At 64.3% G+C, this 22,863-nt stretch overlaps 1 protein-coding gene across 1 annotated transcript; it reads left to right on the top strand.

Annotated features, from left to right (window-relative positions):
- Positions 1 to 3,910: 3,910 nt before the first annotated feature.
- On the top strand, positions 3,911 to 10,574 carry TRMT61A (tRNA methyltransferase 61A). Its single transcript, XM_045560113.1, has 4 exons — positions 3,911 to 4,216; positions 4,810 to 5,169; positions 7,071 to 7,337; positions 9,133 to 10,574. Exons 2-4 carry the CDS (start codon positions 4,839 to 4,841, stop codon positions 9,402 to 9,404), a joined length of 870 nt encoding a protein of 289 aa, XP_045416069.1. The 5' UTR covers positions 3,911 to 4,216; positions 4,810 to 4,838; the 3' UTR covers positions 9,405 to 10,574.
- Positions 10,575 to 22,863: the final 12,289 nt, after the last annotated feature.

Here is a 22,863-nt window from a genome sequence, read left to right as displayed (position 1 = left end):
TAAAAACTCATCTCACTAATAATCAGAATCATGCAAATTAACATAACAACGACTATACCTTCCCCTACCCCCAACACACCCAGATTGGCAAAAATGTAGAGATGACACCAGCCAGCGCTGGCTCTGGGTTGGAACGTGGGGAGACGGGCGTGTGAATCGCTACATCCTGTTTGGAAAGTAATTTGGCAGTATCTATTACAATTTGAAATGTTCCAACTCCATGACCCAACAATCCCACTTCCAGGAATCCAGCCTATAGAAAGGACAGTCTCGGTGCTCTCTGCAAATAGACCAAGGGATGCGTAGTGTGGAAAACAAGCAAGCCTGGGTATGACCCGATGCCCATCACTGAGCACTGGCCAAGGGCAGGAAGCCGTCTCCCTGGTGCGGAATAGTATGCAGCTGTTAAAAAGAGGGAGGTGCCCAGGAAGAGGGTGTCACTTGAGCCCAGGAGTTCGAGACCAGCCCAAAAACATAGCAAGACCCTGTCCCTACAAAATAAAAAATAAATGAGAAAAAGTAGGAGGGAGTGGTACTGTGTGGTTAACCCCCTTCCATGATCACTAACACGTTTCTCTGTGAATAAAGAAAGGAAAGGGGAACCCTTATCTGTGTGTTTGTTTGACAAAACCCCTCCAGCAGTGGCACAGCGAGCACCTGCCCGAGGACACTTTGGGCAGAGCAGGGTGCACAGCACCCTGGCCAAGGGCAAGCAGCCCAGCGACCACGAAACATTGGCAAGTAAGTGCCACTGGGAGCTGGGGGGGCTCCGGGGACCCCATACAAGTGCCTCTGAGGAGAGGGCGCTGGAACTGGACAGGAAGCCCCTTCGCTCTGCCTATGTGAGCCTCAGAGGGTACAGAGTCCCCGCCCACTGTCCTGTCCCCATGGTTACTGCAGAGGGGACTCTTGCCTCTTCCCTCCCTCACCTTGGCATGCATTGAGACCAGTTTTTCAACCAACAAAACCAACCAATGTAAAAAGGCAAATCGCCTGTGTGGGCTGGCCGGACAGCAAGTGTCCCTTAAGCCTGGAATTCCTGCACTTCGTGCCCCCTGCAGCCCCTTCCCCCAACTTCAGAAATATCTGCAGCTGCCCACCCCACCCTCTACCCCAAAGGCCTGAAGGGCTCAAGTTTCTGTTTCTAGAAAGGGGAGCTGCTGTCCCTGGAGGCCAACTTGGCTTCCAGACTCCAGGGCACGCAGGGCTTTCTTTTTGTCTTCAGCCTGGAAGCTTTTCAGAAAACCACCTCTCCCCTACCCCAGCCACCGGCTGAGGGCCCGACCTGCTTCCCCAGGCCCCCCAGGGGAAAGGCAAGGTGGGAAGCAGAGGTGAGGCCCCGAGGGCTGCCTACCGCAAGCACCTGGCCAGGCTCCGGCACTGGGGGAGGCTCCTGCCAGGGGCTCCGGCAACCCTCAGCCTCCTGAGATGGGTATTTCTGTCCCCACTTTGCAGACGGGCAAACAAAGATCAGAAGCTGGGAGACAGAGGTGTTCGGTCAAGGGCCAGCAACCCTTCCAAAATCCCAGAGTACCCGGCCCTGTGCTAGGCTGGCCAGGGCCACCCTTGGGACACTGACTGACAGTGCAGGATGGTCAGGCAGCTGGGATGGGGGCAGCAGCAGTCGGGAGCAGGGAAGGGGCCTCCAAGGCCTCCAGACCCAAATGTCAGGGGGAGGCCCCCCACCAGGCTGGGGCCACTAGGGAGCCTTGGCAGTCCCCAGAGCAGGGAAGCAGGGAGGGGCCTGCAGGGTGCCAGCCTCCCTCCAGCAGGACACTACCTCCAGCTGACCGAGCTCTGTCTGCGGACCCTCCGCTCTCCCCAGGGCCCACAGGAGCCAGTTTGGCAGCTTCTGGGCAAGAAGCTGGGTGACATCACCGAGCCGGTTTACAGTCCAGGTTCCTCAGAAATCACACCTGGTTACACAGTAACCATCGGGCCAAACCTTTTATCCACAGAGCTCAGCAGGGCAGGCACAGGCTGGGTGGGTGGAGGTGGGTGACATGGGAGGGCAGGGCCAGGCTCCAGGCAGGCACCAGGAGCCATCCGCAGTCTGTGCCCAGAGGGCAGTCAGGGCGGCATTGCTCCTCCCGGCCCCCGCCCCTGAGCTCTGCAGATCCCAAAGGGGAAGTGAGCCGGGGTCAGGCAGGGCAGGGGTTGGGGCCACAGAGCACAGCGGGGCCACAGAGGGGACCTTGGTCACTCAGTCCCTGCCAGGGGTGTAGACAGAACAGTCCCTGCAGTGGGCATCCTAGCTCCTCCCTTTCCTCCATGGCCTCCTTCCTGCCTTTCTTCAACTTGGCCATTGCTTCTCTGAAGCTAAGTTTACTGGCTTTAAATCCCCATCCCACTTTGACCTCATTGGCTGTGTGATCTTAGGCAAGTTACTTAAGCTCTCTGAGTCTGTTGCCCCATCTGTAATGTGGTCCCTCCCTCAAAGGATTGTGGGAGGATTCAATGGGATGACATTTAGCTGGGCGCATATAGCATCAATTCTTGGTAGGGGCATCCCAATATACCAAGTGCCCAGGGATGAGTCCCACACCGGGCAGTCAGCTGAGGCCTGGGGAGGCTGGTTCTGCTGGAGGACACAGGCTGAGGGCTGGGGCAGGCTAGGTGAGCGGATGGGCAGTGCTGGGAAGGCTGCCTGGACATGGGGCGCTGGAGCAGCTGGCCAGCCAGTGATGGACAGGGAGGGAACCGGGAAGCCAGGACCAAGGGAAACCACCGCCAAGTCACCAAGTCCTAATTTAGGTTCTTCGTAGGCACCTGGTTCTGTGTCCACACAGAAGCTGAGGAACCTCTAGGAGAAGTGGAAAATTGAAATCCCCCAGGGGAGCAATTAGGGATGATTCAGGCGGGTGCATCATCCAGGGAGTAGAGCGATCAGTTGGAACAGAAGTCGGAGAGCCGTGGGTGGGGCTGGTTTGCCTCAGTGTTAAGAGAAGAAGACAGGGAGGCCATGATGCAGCCATACAGGCAGCTGGTGGCCAGAACAGTGGCCCCACAGGGACATGAGCCCACAGAGAGTAGGAGGCCACAGAAGGCCTCTCACCTTTTACTCCCCGCCCCCAAGGCTCTCAGACCCAGGCCCAGGTAGGGCAGGGACATGGAGGGCCTGAGGTCAGGCACCAGGGTTTCCATGATGGACTCTAAGGGGCCCATGGCAAGGGCCACAGACACCTGGCCTAGCCTGGCCCCAAAGGAAGGAGAGTCCAGAGTGCCTCACAGGCTGCCAGGGCTCCAAGAAGGAGCTGGCTCTGCAGGGGCCTGGCCACCCCTATTTACCAGGCTGGAGTCGCCTGGGGCCTGGCGAGTGTCACCTATGGCTGTTGCTAGCTGGCCTGGGTTTAGACCCAGGCTGAACCCCAGTCTGGGGGTTCTCTCTTCCTCTGCAGTCCCCAGGGCTAACAGGACAGACCCCGAACCGGGGAGCTGAGGGCTGGAGGAAGACAATCCACCACCCTCCTCCCCCGCACTCACACTCCACAGAGGAACCGACTCTGAATCAGCCCAGCTGAGACAGAACGTCACTCCCGCTTCCCTTTTCTACCCTGTTCTCCAGCCGCCCTCCCCCACTCCCAGGCTCAGGCTCCTCGCTTGTCCTCACCAGTCCCCAAACTGGGCCCGGTGCACCCAGATCTCACTGTGCCCTGGGTGCCGGGAGGGGTACACAGACGCCCTTTCCCGCCTTGAAGCAGCTCTGCACTCAGGCGCGTGTGCCCTGCAGGCTGGCAGGGTGGGCCGAGGCCCCTCTGCAGACCCTTCCCGATGACCAGCCCCGTGCCCCTGCCTGACCCTAGCCTCTGGGGACCCCCTGCGAGTCCCTTTCCTGGAATCCATCCTGGGGCCGGGCAGGGTGTTCCCAGAGCGGTGGGAAGGGGCAGAATGTCCCCGGCGAAGCGCCCTGGAAGAGGACCGCGCGCCTAGTCCTGGGCCGGGAACTCGCGGCTGACGGGACAGGGAGACTTATTTTGTCCTGTCTTCCGCTCTCTTTTGCAACGAGCAAGCGCACACACAGGGACGACTGCGGGGAGAAGCCAACCAGGAAACGAGGCCGCCGGGCACGCGAAGGGCAGCGGGCGCTCCCAGGATCCCGCGCGCCGAAGGGGCGTGCCCATCGTGACGTCATCAGCGGGCGCGGAGCCGGAAGTGCTGTGGCAGCCGCCGCGCGTCGCGGCGCCACGTGTGGAGCCCGGGAGCTAGAGCGTCGCGGGTGAGACAACGCGGGGTCCGCTGCGGCCGCGCGTGGGCGGGGGTCGCCCGGGCGGGCCGTGCGCTGTCCCTGCAGCCTCGCGTGGCCGCCCCAGCCCTCTGCCACCCTGGCCTGGCCCCCTCCCGCGTTCGCACTGGCTGGCCCAGCCCTTGCTCGGGGAGCCTTTGCCCCTCTTGCATCCCCTCGCCACCCGTCCCCCCAGAAGCCCGCTTGGGGGAGATTGGGAGGAGGGGGTTCTGCGGATGAAGCCTGGCTTGGAGGTGACCTCACTGAGCAGTTGCTACTCCCTCGCCGCGGACAGCTCGCAAAGGCCGCTTTCTCCTCTCACACCCGGGGAATGGGAGCCAGGCTCCGGAGAACAGTGATGGGGGGTCGGGTCCTTTGTGGGAATCCATCTCTGATTTGACCTCATAGCCCCTGCCTCTTGTCCTAGACCAAAAAAGGCCTGGGTGCAGCCCTATTGTGCCCGGAGCTGAGCTAGCCACATACCCCCACTGCTCAGGATCTGGGCCACACAGCCTTCTGCCCAGACCCCAGTCTACATCCTGCCTCTTGGGCCCCTGGCCTGCTCATGCACACACACCCTTCCCCAGGTCCCTGGCACTTGCCAGACAAAAGCACCATGAGCTTCGTGGCGTATGAGGAGCTGATCAAGGAAGGTGACACAGCCATCTTGTCATTGGGCCATGGTGCAATGGTGGCAGTGCGTGTGCAGCGTGGAGCACAGACCCAGACCCGGCACGGCGTTCTGCGGCACTCAGTTGACCTCATCGGCCGCCCCTTTGGCTCCAAGGTGACCTGTGGCCGTGGTGGCTGGGTGTACGTGCTGCACCCCACGCCTGAGCTGTGGACACTGAACCTGCCGCACCGCACTCAGATCCTGTACTCCACTGACATCGCCCTGCTCACCATGATGCTGGAGCTTCGGCCTGGCTCTGTGGTCTGCGAGTCCGGTGAGTTCCTCAGGCCACTTCAGTTCTAACTGAGAAACTGACACAAAGGTGGAGGTCGAACTGACATCCAGACAACCTCCAGCCTGCGCTTCCTGCAGACAGGCATGGCTACTCAGTTTCTGTTTTCACAGCATTCTTCTGGGGGGCTGGCCGCAGGGAGTGGGGGTGGAGGCAGGGGCTCCTGTTAGGAGGCTGCGGGTGTAATCTGAGTGCGAGGTGGTGGGGACTGGACCCAGGTGGCCCAGCAGGGTCCTGCCTGCTTTGAGGGGTGGGGCCAGATTGTTGCTTGGTGCTGACCAAGGTGCTGACTCTCAGTCCTTAGTCCCTGTGCTGTGGAGGGAAAGAGAGTTGCCCCTTTCTGGAGGGAGTTCGGGGCTGCTCTGAGGAGCTCATGGTGGGTGGGGAGCTGCCCCATCCTCATCTGTGGCCAGATCTTCACCTACCACCAGCGAATGTGAGAATCGTCACTGAGCCCAGGACCTGGGGTGTGGGTACTCCCCACCACATGCCCAGATGCTGGGGCCGCCTGGGGTGGCAACTGAAGTCAAGATTGGGCCTAGCCCAGGATGAGCCCAGATGGTGGCATGTTCCTCACGAGCTGGGGAGCTGCAGTCCAGGGTCCTGAAGAGTTCCTAGCACTGCTGCTGCTGACTCTCTGAGGGCTGCAGGCTGTCCTGTCCCTCTGTGGGGCTCCCTGGAGGGTGGGGGATGAAGGGCAGGACTCAGCCAGCTCCAGCATGCCCCCTGCAGCCAGCGTGCAGGCCCTGGCTCCACTCGTGCCAAAGGAGCTCGGTCAAATCAATGTGCCTCTCCCGGGCTCCTCTGACGTGCCAGGGTCCTGCTCTTGAGGGGGAGCAAAGACAGGAAGCCTAGGGGACCACTTTAATGGTGTTGATTGCTGGGAAGCTCATGAGCCAGGGCTGCATGTTTGAGTGGGGTCCCTGCAGCCATGAATGTCACAGCCCTGTGGAGACAAGATCAAAGGTCGCCAGTGTGACAGCTGTTAAGAGAGCCTTGGGGAAGGGTTAGGTGGGCGTGGCGGGCAGGTGGGAGGAGGGTTGGCCCTGGAGAGTGGGAAGGAGGTGGCAGGATGTGGAGTGGGGGAGGGTCGAGGTGCCTCTGTAGAGTCTGGCCCAGGCAGTGGGTGTCCTCGACTGGCCCTGGGGAGCCTCAGCAGGTCGTGGATTTGGGCTGGCTGGTGCTGAGTGCCGTTTGGGTGTTGAGGAGGAGGTGGCACGTGTGCGGTGGGTGCTGTGGTGGAGTCTGGCATGGTGGCACGTGGACTGGCAGTTGTCAAGCATGTGGTGCTGGAAGCTGTGGGGTGGGGGCCGCAGGCCCTGGCCCCAGTGCTGTGGGATGGGGAAGGTGACACTGGGGGAGGGCTATGTGGAGCTTGGGGGCCATGCCAGGCCAGGGCCAGAGCCACACCCTGTGTGCTGGGCATAGAATCGGCGGGTGTGGCGGGGGTGGACTGCTTTGAGAGGACCAAGGAGCTTATGGGGTGGGGGCACTGTTGACAGGGGTGAGGGATCGGCCACTCTGTGGGAGGCGAGGGGGTGAGGGATGGGATGGGTCCAGGCCTCTTTGTCCCCTCGGCAAGGACTCACTGTGAGGTCCCCAGCTGGGCTCCGCTCAGCCCCCTTACCTGCCAGGCCAGGATTGGGTGGGTGGCCTCTGGTCTCCGCCACTCCAGGAGCCTGGACACAGCCTCAGCCTCCGCAGCCCAGGGCTTGGGGCAGCCAGGGCCAGATAGGTGGCACAAAGAGTGATGCCTACTCATGGCCCTGGAGTCAGCCGCCCCCCGGGGCAGGTCTCTCCCGGGTGCGTGCGGGTGGGGTTGCTTCCTGGGTGGCTGTGGGCCCCAGCAGTCCTGCCTGAGGTCTGCCCGTCTCATCTTGCAGGCACCGGCAGTGGCTCCGTGTCCCATGCCATCATCCGCACCATTGCCCCCACGGGCCACCTGCACACAGTGGAGTTCCACCAGCAGCGGGCAGAGAAGGCTCGGGAGGAGTTCCAGGAGCACCGAGTGGGCCGCTGGGTAACCGTGCACACCCAGGACGTGTGCCGCAGCGGCTTCGGCGTGAGCCACGAGGCCGACGCCGTCTTCCTGGACATTCCGTCGCCTTGGGAGGCTGTGGGCCATGCCTGGGATGCCCTCAAGGTCGAAGGTGCATGGGGGTCAGCAGGGGTGCAGCCTAAGGGTGCGTGTGGGGCTGGGCTCCAGAGAGGTCCTGACACTTCGAGGCCACATGGTGGCATGGCCAGGCCAGGGCCCCTTTGTCCCTTTGTGGCCTGAGGTGAGGAGGGGGTTGGGCTAGCCAAAGAGTCGGGGTTAGGGAAATGGGTCCCACTGGGCCTGCTCCCGGCTCTGCCCTGGTCCCCACCCGAGGCAGGAGGTGTCTGAGGCCCCTGGGGAATGTGTCAGCTGCCCAGCCCCCCACCCCACCCAGTGCAGAGTGCAGGGCAGGCCCAGGGCAGAGGTTGGAGGGGAAGGGCAAGGGCAAGGGCAGCCCCTGCCCTCAGCCATTTCCTGTAGTCTTCCCTCCCCCAAAGCTGCATAGCCCGGATCTGCACAGCCCAGGGAGCCAGCCCCTTTTAGGGAAGATGCTGGGTGTGGGGGCGGAGGCCTGGGGAAGGTCGGCCCCAAGCCAGGGAGGCCCAGGGTTTTCCCTTTTCTGGAGAAGGAGCGGGCTCAGGCGGTGAAGGGGGGGAGCCTCCTCCCGGCAGAGAGTTGCAGTGCTAGGGGGGTGGGGAGGCAGGATGGGGCCCTGGGGAGGGGCCAAGGCCTGGCTCCCACAGCAAGGCAATGGCCGGAGTCCCCTGCCTGCTGGCTCAGGTTCTCACGTGTTCCTGGGCTCTGCTGAGGTGGCCTGAGGCTGGGGAGCGGGGCAGCCGCTGGGGTCCCCACACCCACAACCCCTGCAGCTTTGCCTCTGTGCACCTGCGGAGTCCCACCCAGCCTCCCTCCTGCTGTACTGATTCCTCTTGTGAGTCCCTCCAGGGTCTGCGCCTGTCTGTTGCCCCCTCCCTGTGTCCCTGTAAGCTCCCTCCCCTGGGCCCTTTCCCTGGCTCTGCTGGTCTGGGTCCTGAGGGTCCTGCCATACACATGGGCCTGGCATTTCCCGATGGCTCACTCGCCTGTCATGTGACCCCCGGCAGGGAGGTATGTGGTGTGCTCAGCCTTGGTGGTGACACTGTGCCTTGTCTGGGCTGGTGTTGGGCAGCAGGCACCTCCCCTGCCCAGACCTCCTGGCAGCCCTGTCTCAGGGTATGGCTGAGGGGACCAGGCCTCAGGGACATTTGAGACTTGCCCAGGCCACATACTCCTTCCCTGCCAGGACTGAGTGGAGCCTGTGGGAAGAGCAGGGAGAGCTGGCATGCTTGGCCGTCAGGCTCTGCTCAGAGTGGGCGCCTCCTGTTCCCAGGAGCAGGCGACAGCCTTTAATTTCCTGTGACAGCAGCGCCCCCACCCCGGCCCACGCACCCCACCCTGCGCTGCTGGGTGGTTAGAGCTGTTCCCAGGCTCAGCGTGCTGCCAGCTCTGATGGCCCCGCCTGGCCCTGACCCTCGGCCGCCTCATGGAAGGCAGGATGGTGGTGCCCACTGGGGCCACGTAAGATCAGGGCAGCGTGGCTTGGCCTAGTGCCTGGGACACGGGAGGGCTCCATCCTGGTGCCGAGCTGGTCGGAGTGAACTGTGGCTCTGTGCCCAGAAGGGCTCCTGGGTGCCAGGAGGGCTCTTGCCCCAGGCAGCTGTCAGGTGAGGGCCAGGCCTCTGCGTGGCCCTGTGGCCCCAGCTCTCTGTGGCCTGAGGGCTTAGAGTCCGAGGGGCTCATCCTAGGCCTGCCTCGGGCCCCAACCCCGGGCCCCACCGCCTGGGGCCCAGGGATGCCAGGGCTGGGTAGGCAGGGCTCCGGGGCTCTGCCAGCCTTGCCCTCTGACCCCCGTGTCCTGCTCCCTGCAGGTGGGCGCTTCTGCTCCTTCTCGCCGTGCATCGAGCAGGTGCAGCGCACGTGCCAGGCGCTGGCGGCCTGTGGCTTCACGGAGCTGAGCACCCTGGAGGTGTTGCCGCAGGTCTACAACGTGCGCACCGTCAGCCTGCCCCTGCCAGACCTGGGTGCCGGCACAGCGCCCCCTGCCAGCCCTGACGCCGGCCCCTTTCGCAGCGGCACGCCCATGAAGGAGGCCGTGGGCCACACTGGCTACCTGACCTTCGCCACCAAGACCCCGGGCTAGTGGCTGCTGCCTGGGAGCACCAGAGAGCTGGGAGCACTGTGGGGCCCAGGCAGGGAGGCCAGAGACCACCTTATATGGTCAGTGGACGCCTGCGGGGCCTGTGGCCTAGAGACAGATGGTGGGGCGGGGCTGGGGGCCTCCTGGGTGGCTGAGTGGAGGAGCATCGTCCTGTCCTCCCGCCTGCGCCTGCATCACTGCCAAGCTCAGCGGCCCGGTCCTCGCTGCTGTTTGCTGCCAACATGAAGTCTGCACTGCCACAGGCTCTCCTGGATGCTGAGGCCAGGGAGGCGGGTCTGAGCTCCCCAGGTGGCCCAAGCAGGAAGCGGGTGGAGGAGGGGCAGAGGCCCTGCTACATCTGACCCCAGGGCCCTGGCTGTCCCCAGGGTCTGTGGGCCAGCTTGTCAACCCTGGGCCAAGGCTCCAGTGCTGGTGGCCCTGGGGCAAGGCCGGAAGCTGGAGTGGAGCTGACTGGAGAGCCCTGCCCTGCCCCTCCCTCCTCCCCAGTGCTTCTGGGGACGGGGGGAGGTGACCCAGCTCTCTCACCTCTGGGCTGACCCCACAGCGTTGGACACTGCCCAGGTCTAGTGTGTTCCCTGGTGTCTGAGGGGCAGGGCACATGTCAGTGAGGTCATATGTCACACAGGAACAGAGCAGGACGGTTATGTGCTTTGAGTGACCCAGCAAGTCCGTGTTGGAGCCGGGGTTTGGGCCAGCCTGTGAATCCCAGACCCACACGGGCACCCCTGCCTCTCACAGGAGCCCAGGCCCTGGAGGCCCCGACAAGGACAGCAGTGCAGGTGGGAGAGGGGGTGTATCCAGGCGGGCTCCCGGGGCTGGCATTCGGTCACCATCACTGGAAGGCAGAGGGGGTGTTTCCTGAGGGGAGGACACGGGGGATTCTTAGTGGGGGCACTCGTCACTTGCTCTGCTGTGTGGCCCTAGGCCTGGCCTCCCTCTGTGTGTAGTGGTGTCCCGGTACCGGTGTCAGGCTGTGAGGCTCCCCTGCAGCTGTCACTAGTGCACAGAGGGCCTGGGTGTCTGCCCAGGTAGCCAGCAGCTGTTGGGGGCCTTGGTTTCCCCTGTGCTGGGGGGGGGGCCTCGGCAGCTTCTCACGTGGGCACAGGGCTGGTCCCCAAGTACCCCTGACAACAATAAACGTGCTGCCCCCACCGTGCTGCCTGGTCCCGCCGTTGCTGAGAAGCCGCCCCATCGGGAGCCCAGGCCAGCCCTCCTGCGCCTGGCCCTGCTCTTCCTCTCTTTGGCCTGGAGAGGGCGCCGCAGGGCCCCAGCCTCTAGGACCATGGCCTGGGACTCGGTGGACAAGGGGGCAAGTGTGTGGCCACCCCCATTTGGCTGCAGGAAGCGCCACTTGTCCGGAGTGGGGGTGCCCAAGAGTGCTGGGTCTCCCTCCACGGCCTTCCTGTGTCCCCTGAGAGTCCCTCAGGGTCCTTAGAACTACTAGCCCTGCTTCAGGGGGCTCGTCCCCCTCCGAGGACCTGGCCTGACCTCTCACCTCATGCCTATCCCAGAGACAGAGGAGGGGCCCCAGGCCAGGCTCAACATGAAAATGGGTGACCCCAATGCCGGGAGCTCCTGGTGGGTCAGGGCTGTGCCCAGGGCACCATAAACTGGGCAGCCACGTACCCCTGAGTCAGTGGCCCCCAAGCCGGCCCTGCTTTGCCTGGCCTCAGGGGAAGGCCTTTGGGCTGTGTGACAGGTGGGCCCAGGAGATGTTTCTTTGGAGCACAGCTCTCAGTGGTTTTCAAAACAGGCCTTGGGGACCGCAGGGCCCAGGTTGTGTCCGTTTTCCGGATGGGGCTGATGCTGGCCACACACACAGGCCCCCGTGGCTTTCCAGGCCCTGCAAGCGTCCGTTCCCCGCCCCATGGCGCTCTAGGCCCAGCTCCGCCTCAGCCCACTCCGTCAGCCAGATGGAAACTCTTGTGTCCTCCGAGACCCCACGCAAACGCCCCTTCCTCAGCAAGCTTTCGCAGACCTCAGTGCCACATCTGCGCTCTCAGCCTCCGCCCCCACACGGCCTGGAAGCCCCCACAGCAGAGTGGCGGGGGCCGGGCAGTGCCCCGGTTCTGTAGATGGGGGGCTGACTCCGGAGAAGCAGGGCTGGGGCCAATCAGCAGGTCGCTGGTGGTCACCTCGAGTCAGCAGCACGGGGCTGGTCACGGGGCAGGAATTCACCGGGAAACCCCCGCCCAGCGTCACTTGCCTCTGGCCCTCTTTTTCCTTGGGCAGAGGCACAGCCGACTCCCTAGAAGGCCCTGGGCCCAGACCCTGGTTTCCCTGCTGTGAGGGTCCCAGGCTGGGCTCCAGCCACCTCCCCCAGAAGCCCCCTGAGCTTGCTCCCTTCACCTCCCACCCCTGTGAGCTTCTCCTGGGCCCCACCCTCACCTGCCTCTGAGGGCCCCAGCTCCCCAGCCAGGAGCACCAAGGGGCAGGGGTTCCGGGTGGGTGGTTTTAGGTACTGGGGGGCATGCCCTGCCTAGCAGAGTGACGAGGTCTGCTGCACAGGGTGGGGCTGCCTCTGGCCTGCATGCTGGGCAGCAGGAGGGCTGCCAGGGCACTCAGCCCATTGTACAGATGGGGAAACTGAGGCCTGGAAGCAGTGAGGCTCGCTGGGGCAGCAGCCATAAATGTCCCCCAGACTGACACAGGGGACCGTTTCCTGGTGCAGTTGTGGAAGGCTCCTCAGGGTACACGTGGCGCAGGGCAGGGGTTGAGAAGGGTGGGCAGCCGTCTGGCTGGGGGAGGGCAGGCCCAAGAGAATGGGGTGGAAGGCACCCCAGAAGCAGAGGCTGCCCTTGTTCGCAAGGCTGGGGCCCTGTGCCCCCTGCCCAGGGGCTGCTGGGCTCACTTGCCAGCCTGAGGGTGTCCCCAGGGAGGGGTCTTGCTCCACATCCTGGCTGTGGCATCCTCGAAGGGAGTGTGCAGGGGGCTGAGTGTCCCGTCCCCGGGCTCCATGTCCACCAGCCACGGGGTGGGGGCGTCATCCAGCAGGCGGGGACTGAGCACCTACTGTGTGCGGACCCCACTCCTGGGCGCTGAGCACCCACTCAGGCAGCCCATGCCTGTCCGCGGGGGTCCTCGGAGCCGGGCACAGATGTGGGCACACAGTGCGGATGAGGTGTGGCAGCGAGAGGGACGGGGGTTGGGGGGCCTTTCTGCCCCCGTGGGCGCTGTGCTCAGCTCATTTCCTAGACATGGGGGCAACGCTTCATGGGAGACCAGCTCAGCCGGGGTCCGTTGGCCCTGGCTGGCGCCAGAGTGCAGGGGGTCTCTGCACAGCTAGTCGCAAGAAGTGGGACGATGGGGCCCTGCCTGGAGGGTGGCCTCGCCCACCCAGCGTGCCCTCCCCCTGTCGAGTCTCTGCCCGGGGGAGCCCATGTGCCCAGCCTGGCGCCCGAGACGAGGGCGTTTCAAAGTCAGGCTGCCTCGGAAGCGATGGCGGTGGCGGGAGGGAATAACGCGGCTCCCACCAGGCTGAGAATAGCTCGGAATTGGGTCACGCTCACCGAGCGCTGCGGTCACAGCCTCCAGCCTTTGACAATAATCAGCTTTCTCCCCGACATCTGTCCCTGCAGAGAGGGGCTAGCCGGCCCGGGTTTTTACAAGGAGCAAAGTGGGGGGCTGTGGGGAGGGGTATCCTTCCTGCCACCCCCGCGCTGGTGCCTGCACCCTCTCCTCGCTGCCTTTGCTCTCCCTGCCCCGTGCCCCGTGGTGGCCACCTCCTTCCTCCTGCCCAACCCCTCCTCCCCGCCACTGCCCAGGACCTGCCAGCCCCCTGCCCCCTGGCAGGCGAGGACAGGGTCAGCTGGGCTAGGCGCTCTGGCCAGTCGTGCCCTCCCTCTCCTGAGAGTCGGTGGCCCACATGCTGCCCAGTGTGACCTCTTCTGACCCCTCCAACCCCTCCTAGACTCTTCCTCCTTTTAACGCAGACAGAGGGGCACTGGGGAATGGGCCGCCCCCTTTCACCAAGGAGTCCGAGGGCCCGTGTCTCTCCAGACCTAGAACTTAAGCCTGTTTCTTGTTTCCTACCCATTTTTTTTCCTGAGTCCTGCCCTCCTCCTCCCAGAGTAGCTTTGAGAGGACAGAGGAGGTGGGTGATGTCACAGGCCCTTGGAGCCCATGTCCATGTTGCCACCTGAGTACGCTGCCACCAGGTGGTGCATTAGGGTGCCAGACCCATCCATGTAACAACACAGTAGGTGTTTCTTGCACGGGGGGCCTGGCGTACCTGGCACACTGTGTTTGGTTCTTAATCGTTACAGACCCACAGGGCACTTCTGTTCCAGGTGACACCATTCCTAAGCTTCAGCCACGGGTATGTTCTTGAAATGCCCATGACACTGAGATTCTCAGAATGTCCCTGGACCAGCTGCTCAGCGTCACCTGGGAGCGCAGTGGAAATGCAAACTCTTGGCCTCACCCTAGACCTACGGAGGCAGGAACTGGGGTGGGGCCCGGCCATCCATCAACAGACCCTCCAGGATGGTTGGACGCTCATGTTCGAGAATCACTGCTGGAGGAGCCTGGAATCTCTCACGCTTCTTTCCTTTCTTTTTTTTTTTTTTGAGACAGAGTCTCGCTGTGTTGCCCGGGCTAGAGTGAGTGCCGTGGCGTCAGCCTAGCTCACAGCAACCTCAAACTCCTGGGCTCGAGCAATCCTCCTGCCTCAGCCTCCCGAGTAGCTGGGACTACAGGCATGCGCCACCATGCCCAGCTAATTTTTTCTATATATATATTTTATTTGGCCAGATAATTTCTATTTTTTTTTTTTAGTAGAGACGGGGGTCTCGCTCTTGCTGAGGCTGGTCTCGAACTCCTGACCTTGAGCGATCCACCCGCCTCAGCCTCCCAGAGTGCTAGGATTACAGGCGTGAGCCACTGCGCCCGGCCTTTTCCTTTCTTTTCAAACAAACAAACTTTACTAACTTAAACAGCAACTCTATGGAAGCCTCCTGCACGCTGTGCCGCTGCTGTTTTTGAAGCTGAGTTGTCAATTAGAGCTTCATCTCACCTCGGTTGGGTTGGAATGTTTGCTTGGAGTCTCCACATCCTTCTCATGAGTCACTGTCTCTCCTGGGGCTTCCAGAGAGAGACACGGGACAGCCGTGGAGCACTGTGCACGGACCTCATTGAGTCCTGATTTGCACAGACCAAATGTTTTATTTTACAAAATGGGACAGTTGGGAAATTTGAAGGCTGAGTGGTTATTTTGTGAGATTAGGAATGAGGCATTGTCAGGGGAGCTCATGGGATTGTGGAGGGGTAGTGTGGCTGGGATTTGCCTCGAAATACGGGAGCAGGGCGGATGAGGGTAGAGGTGAAACCAGGCTGCCCTCGTGCCCCTTGGCCCTGGGGCCTGGTGCAGGATGGTGCTCATCTGTTCCGCATGCACCGAGCGCTCTGCTCTGGGCTCTGCTGTGCAGTGGAGAGAAGTCAGAGATCCCTGCCGTTGCAGGGGCCTGGGGTCACTTCTCCTAGCCTTGCCCCCATCAGGGTCCCTTCAAGTCTGGGGACTGTGGTGTGTCTCTCGGGTTCTCCAGTGTTGGGGTCCGGGGGTGGGCCCAGCGGCCAGCAAGATCACATGCTGCGGAGCAGGTGGGAGAGACGGGGTGGCCCTGTCCAGAGCAAGGGCAGCTGGGTGCCGTCCATACGCTGCTCCTCCGAGTGGCCCGGCCCGGGAGGGCAGGAAGGGGTGGGGAGCGGGCCAGGACCACCCTGGCTTCTTGCCCCAAGGCCACCCCCCTTCTGGCCTCTCCGGCACCAGACGGCCTCCCATCTCCTTGCCTCGTCTTTCCAGACCTTCCCAGCACCCTGCTCACCCCACCCCCACCTAGTGCCTCCAACAGGCCAGGCTGTGTCCCTTGCCCCAGAAAAGAGCTTAGAAACTCAGCTTATTGCGGTCTCGTTTACAGACGATGGGACGCACCCATCTGCCTGTCCGGCTCCAAGAGTCATGACCACTGTGTGCGCCCTGCGACCACCTCTCAGGGGAGGCCCCCTGCGTCTCGCCAGCCCAGCTCCGGGCGGCCCCCGCTGCTTCCTGCCCCTTCAGTCGCATTTGCCCAGGTGAATCGAAACGGGGTGTGGAGCAGAGAGGGACGAGGTTTCTCAACAGAGACCGTGTGCGGCTTCACGGGAAGCACCGCGGCGGCAAGGAGCTGTCACCCAGGGAGCAGGACGCGGGGTGACAGCAGCCTGGCCTGCAGAGGCGCAGCCGCCCAGGAATGCCGGCGTGGGGTGGGGACTGTGGGGCGGGTGACAGAGGCTTGTTGCTAAGTTACTGGCACAATGGACATTCCGGGTGCCAGGCAACGGGAAGGAGACGTTTCTTGGCAGGGAGGACTGAGGGGCCCAGGCCACACTTGTCCCCAGCTCTGCTGCGTGCAGCCCCCAGGATGTCCAGGCACACGGTTGCTTGGCTCTCAGGGGCAGTGTAGCCTCCGTCCTGGTCGGGCATTGAGGCTCCCCCAGGCCTGCCCCATAGGCTGGGCACCCAGCCAGAGGGGGCTGTTTGGGCTCCTTCTGCACCCCCACACCCCCACTCGGCCGACCCTGGTCTCAAGGCCTGCCCCTCGGCCACTCCTGCCTTTGTCCCCAATAGTGCTTGCCTGGCCTTCCCCTGGTCCCCCCCCCGGGCCCAGGCAAGGGGCTTTCATGGAGTCCAGGGCAGGGCTGGGTGTTCCAGTGAGACCTCTGTCCCCTGCTGCCACCCTGTCCCTGGCCCTTGGACTCAGCAGCTCCACCTGAGCCCCGCCCGGCCAGCTGGCTCTCCTGCAGCCGCGCTGCGGGCGAGGCCGGCCCAGTGTCCAGCGGGCCCCCAGCCTTGTTTGCCCCTTCAGGCCTCACTCCCCCTCTGCGGAGAGACTGCTAAGGAGCTCTGGGCCCAGCTGGTGGCCTGGGGGAAGGAGGGTCACTGTGTGCCAGCCATCCCAGGCCTGCTGGTGCCTAGCCAGCCCTCCCCAGCCCAGAAGGTTGCCATGCTTCTAGATCCAGCCACGGGGCGTCACCCTTACAGTCCCCTGTGCGCTCCCTCCCCTAGACCCTCCGAGGGCGGAGGGCCCTCCGGAGCCCCCTCCTCCCCCCACAGCCCCGGGAGGTAGAGTCCGGGCCCCACAGCTGCCTGTCTCTGCACCTAATGGTGGCACCCAGGGTCCCGGGTAAATGTTACATTCCTGTGGGCAGGAACAGGTCCCTGCGCTGGGTGGCCCAGTGCAGTTGGCGCTCAGCGAGCACACAGTGGGGCCCGCCAGGCAGGGTCACTACCCCACGGCTCTCAGACGCCTGCTGCTCCACTGGCCTGGCTCTTGCTGCCCTGCTGTCTGCCGGCCGTCCTTGCTTACCCTTGTGTCCTGGCCCCTGGCCCTGCCCCCAGGGGTCCCCGTGCAGCCTGGGGGAGGCAGGGTGACTCGCCCTGCTGTGTGAGTGTGGTAAGGCAGGAAGGCGGCCCCCACCTGGGGCTGGGGGCTTGGGGCAAAGGCCTTGCCCGCTCTGAGCCTCAGTCCCCTGTGCCCTGTTGCATGAGTCCCCTCAGGGGTGCCCTGACTGGGCTGGGGGTCCTCCCTGAGTGTTGCATGGGGAAGTGCCCAGGAGTGCCCCAGGCCTGCCAGCTCCTCACCCTGCCACACACGCGTGCATGAGCACACGCGCGCGCGCGCACACACACACACACACACACACACACGCACGCACACGTGTGCACAGGGGCGCCCGGGGGCTAAGGGAGATCCGGCTTCAGCAGCTGGACCCCTGCCCCCGCCGGAAGCTTGCCTGCCTGTGCTGGGGACCCAGACAGACAGCTGCACGCAGCCCACTCACCAGGCCCCTGGCCCAGCATGGCATCTGGGGTGGGGTCTGCCCTCAACAGGTGTTGTCATTTGATCTGGAGCAAAGCCAGGGGTGGGGGTTGCTCCGGTCCCTTCCCCCACTCTGTCCATTTCCTGAGGAGGAAGCCCAGGCCCCGCCAGGGCTGAGCTGGGGCCCCTCAGTGTCTCTCCCAGGCAGGGAGCTGGGGACAAAGAGGCAGCTGCCAGCAGGGTGGGGTGGGGGGGCCACGGCCTTTGTGTGTGCCCAGCCCCTCCTGGTGACCTCACCGCCGGCCAGAGAAGGGCCCTTTCTTCCCAAAGGCGGCCGTTGGGAATCCACCTGGGGACAAAGCTGCTGCCAGGCCGGGGACCAGCGAGTGGCCGGCCCCCATCGTGGCATAAATTAGGGGGGGGCCAAGGTGGGGGAGGGGAGGGCAGCTGCATCTGGCATCTGGGAGAGGGGCACACACGTTGGTGCAGACAGACCACCCCCTAATCAGCATGGGGCTGCCGCCTCCAAGCCTCATTCATTCATTTGCCCCATTCCTTCATTCATTCCACAAATGATTGCTGGGCACTGGCCCAGGCGGGCCTTGTGGGGGCCCTGGGGACACGGAAAGGGACGCATCTGGTGGATGAAGGAGGGACGGCTGGGTGGGGGGTGGGAGCTCCCGATCTTCAGGGGGAACTGGGACAGACAGTCACAGCTGCCCCCAGGGCCCCAGGGCTGGGGCAGGGGGGGAGACCCTGCACCCTGGCAAGTGCTGTCCCCTAGCGGGCAGGGCTGCCCAGCCTGAGGTCACACAGCTGCCTCTCCAGCCTCCCCAGGACAGGTCAGGAAAATATTTGGTTTTCAAATGTGTGATGCTGAGTGACACCCCTGCTCCCACGTGGGGCCGAGGAGGACTTCCTGTCCCCAGGGCCACCAGGTGCTCCACAAAGCGTCCTCTCAGCCTTGCCAGGTTTGGCCTTGGCCCCCTGCAGAGCGCGGCTTGAGACCGCCTCCCCACCCCCACATCCCTGCTAGAGACCCTGCCAGGGCAGACAGCAGTGCAGATGGCCCAGACGGGGACAGGTGGCCTGAGAGGGCCCAGCCAGCTTGGGTCATCCAGCGTCCCTCAGGCTGCCCCACAAGCGCCCAGTTCTGCGCTGGCTGGCGTCCAGCGTGCGGCCCACCGGCCCCGGCTCCCAAGGACGTGAAGGGGCCTGTCTCGCGAGAGGAGCGTGGGCGGCTCCTGGCCTGCGGCCGGCGGTGGGAGTACGGGGGCTTTGGGGACCGCAGTCCCCCAGCAGTACCGACAGCCCCCATTCCCTGGGCGGGGGAGCTTCCAAAGCCCTTTCATGACGGCTGGTGCGCTGGGGCAGGGGGCACCTGCCGGGCGGCCCCTCCTGTACCCGCGCCCGTCAGCCCCAGGCAGGGGTGAGTACAACGAGTCTGCAGGCCTGGCCCAGGCCAGGAGGAAGCCCGAAGTTTCCCGGGCACCAGCCACCAGAGGCCAGGGCACGCGGCCCCCCCAGCAGCCCCAAAGGCCCTGTGTCCCCAGCAGAGCGGGCTGGGCAGGGGCGGCTGTAAGTAGGCCAGCGTTTTGTGCAGCGTTGCCATGGCGCTGCTGTCGCCTGCACAGGCTTCCTCCTGGGCCCATTCCCAGGACGCCTCAAGCCAACCAGGCGGCTCCCAGCCCCTGCCCAGGCCCCATCCACGGAGCCTCGCGCCAACCCCTGCCCTTGCCACCCATAGGCTGCCGGGGCAGATGTACGTCCCACCTCTTACACACGCAGCACACACGTGTGAGCACCCACATACACGTCCCCACATGCGAGCAAACGCACAGGCACACGCCGGCAGCCGTGGCAGACGGGTGCTCGGTGCGGCTGTGGGGCCCCAGCAGGGCCGGTCCCTCGGGGCTGAGCAGCTCCCAGGTGGCTCCCAGCGACGCCGGGCAAAGCCAGAGCAGGGCCTGAGGGCCCTGCCTCACCTCGGCTGGTCACCGAGACTCAGAGGTCACTGTTGACCTTGGTGGGGGGGGCGGCCTGGGGTTCCGGTGACAAGCGGGCCCAGACCCTGCTCCGCACGGCGGGCCCAGCGGGAGGGACTCGGGCCCTGTGCTGGGAGGAGACCTGCTGAGGCGGGAGCACAAGCCGGGGCACCTTCCCTCACAGTGGCCTCGTGCCTCGCTGGGCACTGGGCACCAGTCCCCTCATTCAATCCTCACAGCCCCACCAGGGGACGGAAATCGCCGCCCCGTTTCCAGGGTGGGCGGGGCCAGCACTCTGCCGGGGCGTGGCAGGAGGGTGGCAGTCTCAGGGGGCCTGGGGGAGCAGCTAGGAGTCAAGGCAGAGAGGCCCTGGGCGGCCCAGCCCGACTCCCGTTGTCAGCTGACGTCAAAGGGTGGAGAATTTGGGTTTCTGGGGAGAGAGGTGGCCCCAAGGGTCCCTGGCCTCCCTCAATCTCTGCTGATGAAGTCCCCAGGGAGGGGCGGCCAAGAGGCTTCCCTGTGGTTGGTGCCCTGGAGAAGGGGCAAGGCGTTAGGGCTGGGCCCTCTGCCCCCTGCCCAGCCTCCCCATGTGACACAGGCTGGAGAGGCCCCCACCCCCAGGGTCCTGGCTCCCAAGGAGCAGGTGTATGGGGACAGGACAGGTGTGGGGCACGGACAGCCCCCTTCCCAACAGGTGGGCCAACCGACTCTCAGAGGTGCTCTCAAAAGGAGGGCTGGGCCCGGGGCAGGGCGAGAGCAGGTGGGATGGGCCCCCGAAGGCATTCTTGCATGGGGGCAGGGCAGGAGCGGGCAGAGGGAGAGGCAGCTGTCCAGGAGAACTTGGGGCGGGGGGCGGGGGGTCTGCTGGAGCTGGGGTGGCCCGGAGGCCAGGGTGAAGGTCCCCGGCTCGTTCCTGTAGCTGCAGGGACAGGCACCAAGTCTGGCTTTGGGGAGAGGCTGCTGCCACCCAGGCCAGGCTGGGCACAGGAGCTCAGCCCCCACTGCTGCACCAGGGCCAGCCCAGGCCCCAGGCGAGTGACTGAGGCTGCTGGGCCAGTGCCATCGTCCCACCCAGCTGCCCCGGAAGGCGTGGAGCTGGCCTGCCTAGGCGTGTTGTGCAGGACGTGACCTTGGCTGGTGTGCTGTCCCCTGAGCTGTCCTAGTTGCTGCCAACCCTGCCCTGCAGACCCCACTGGTCTCAGATGGGCCCTTTGAGGCCTGGTTGTCCCACTTCTGCTGGGGGAAACTGAGGCCTGGAGAACAGGGCCTGCTAGGAGGGCCCCTCGAGCCCCAGGGGCGCCGCCGCTCCCTGCACTGTCCTGGCTGGTCTTTCCCGACCGCCCTCCCCCGGGGCCAGCCCCCCCAGGCTGACCTGCTCCAGATCTGCCAGCTCCACCCACTCTCTCAGCCCTGCTGCCCTGGACCCCGCAACACAACACGGAACAGGAGCCCCAGGGGGCGTGAGGACACGGGATGGGACGGCTCGCCTGCTCTGGGGGTGTCTGCGGGAGCCAGTGCAGCATGCAGACCAGATGGGTGGGGTCGGGAGGTCACCAAAGACTTCTTGCAGGAAGTGGCACTTGGCTTGGGCAGTGGAGGATGGGCACGGATTACCCCGGAGGGCGAGGCCAGGGTCCCGGCGAGGCCAGCCCGTGCAGAGACCCAGTGCGGGCCACACAGCCCTCGCCCCAGCCCCGCCGCAGGAAGGGTGCCCTGGCCTGCCAGCCTGCGAGCTGCCCCACTCTGATGACGCTGGAATAATACGGGGCTGTTGGAGGGTGGGCGGGTGGGGCAAGGGCCTGAGATGGTCCCCCTTGGCCAATTTCGGGGGGTCCATGGGGCCAGTTAGAAGCTGCCAGATCTGCAGGGGCTCCGTGCCAGCACAGGATCGTGGCAGATGGTCACCAGAGGCCCAGAGTGAGCACCATCCACCACCAGGCACAGACGCTGCAACCCAGGTGGCACTGCAGCCACCTGCCCACCATTGGCCAGGAAGGCGCCCCAGCCCACTTCCGGGGTCCTGGGCTTGGCAAAACCTGGCCTTGAGCGCCTCCTGGTGGCCAGACATGGGAGAACGCAGCAGGCAGACGGGGGCTTGGAGGGGCAGTTTAGGGGACCTCCAAGGTCAAGAAGCCAGTGCAGGCCAGGTCCCCCTTCCTGTCCACCCAGGCCGGCCAGGGCTGATGCAGTGGGGCTGGGCAGAGGGAACAGCCCGGGCCCGGTGCCCCTAGCCCTGTAGAGACAGGCGTCTTGCGCTGTCTCCTAGAGGTTCCTCCTGGGAGCAGCCTCTTGGGATTGCTCAGTACAGGCCTGGTGCCAGTGTGGATGTCCCTGAAAAAGTCACCAGGCCGGACCTGGGGGGCATTCCCCAAGAACACCCAGCCCAAGGGCAGCCTGTGCCTGGAGCCCTGTTCTGAGGAGCCTCTGGTCACGCATTCCTGCCCCACAGCCCGAAGGCCCCGTGGGACCCGGCCCTGCAGACTCTCACCTGACCGCCTGCCTGGCTGCAGCCTCGGCCTCCGCAGGGGCTGCTCCTCAGTCTGCACACGCTGCCCCAGGCCCCCCACTGCCCCCACGGGGCCACCCGAGCAGCCACGTTGCCCTGGGATATCTGCTTCTCCCTTGAGTGGCTGGGTCAGGGCCGAGGGCCAGAAGATGGCCTTTCCTGGGAAGGTGGAACCTGGGATCCCCAGGACGTGAGGACGCGAGGCATCGCCCAGGAGCTGAGGGCCCCTGAGGGCAGCTGGACCTGTAGCAGCCACCTGCGTGCGGTGCCGAGGCCGGACCTCAGGCCGGGAGAAGGCAGCGGTGCCTCCTGCCCCAGGCATGCACCTTGGCACTCTCTGCATCTTATTTTTTTTTTTTTTGAGACAGAGTCTCACTCTATCACCTGGGCTAGAGTGCCCTGGCGTCAGCCTAGCTCACAGCAACCTCATACTCCTGGGCTCAAGTGATCCTCCTGCCTCAGCCTCCCAAGTAGCTGGGACTACAGGCATGTGCCACCATGCCCGGCTAATTTTTTCTATATAGATTTTTAGCTGTCCAAATCATTTCTTTCTATTTTTAGTAGAGACGGGGACTTGCTCTTGCTCAGGCTGGTCTCGAACTCCTGACCTTGAGAGATCCTCCCGCCTCGGCCTCCCAGAGTGTTAAGACTACAGGCGTGAGCCACTGCGCCCGGCCCGGCCACTCCGCGGCTTTAATAATCAGCTCCGTCTACTCTCTGCTAGACCCGGGGTTCTGTCACTTGCACTGATGCTGTGACCCTGTCCCCGTGTCCAGCCCCTCGTATCAGCCAGCCCCGACCCCTGGGCCTGCCCCATTCTCACATTCCCAGTGCCTCCCTCAGTGTCCCCAATCCTCTCCCCTGAGTCCCCACTCTGCCCCTTCCTTTGCCCACCCTCTCCCCTGCCCCCCACCCCTGCCCTATTCCACTCAGTTTGGGCCCCACTGCTGCCACCAGAGTGAGCATCCAGTCCTAAGAGAGCCAGGTCTACCCACGGCTCACCAGGGCCCCACCATCCCCTAGTCCGTTCCCTGAAGTTCTTCTGGGACCCCAAGTGTGCCCGGCATTGGCCCTGGGCCTCCACCTGGAAGGCCCCTGCCCCACCCAGAAGCTCCCTCTCCCTGGTGACGGTCTTAGTGTGAAGAGTGTACCCC

Source organism: Lemur catta, chromosome 1 (genome assembly GCF_020740605.2).
Source record: "Lemur catta isolate mLemCat1 chromosome 1, mLemCat1.pri, whole genome shotgun sequence".
In the NCBI taxonomy this organism is placed as follows: domain Eukaryota; kingdom Metazoa; phylum Chordata; class Mammalia; order Primates; family Lemuridae; genus Lemur; species Lemur catta.
This window is presented reverse-complemented; position numbering and strand designations above follow the sequence as displayed.

What these genes read in the sequence shown, in the direction of transcription:
- TRMT61A (XM_045560113.1), top strand. Translation starts at nt 4,839, where the DNA reads ATGAGCTTCGTGGCGTATGAGGAGCTGATCAAGGAAGGTGACACAGCC. An exon ending in CTCTGTGGTCTGCGAGTCCG is followed by an intron (nt 5,170 to 7,070) that starts GTGAGTTCCTCA and finishes CTCATCTTGCAG; the next exon opens with GCACCGGCAGTGGCTCCGTG. An exon ending in GGATGCCCTCAAGGTCGAAG is followed by an intron (nt 7,338 to 9,132) that starts GTGCATGGGGGT and finishes TGCTCCCTGCAG; the next exon opens with GTGGGCGCTTCTGCTCCTTC.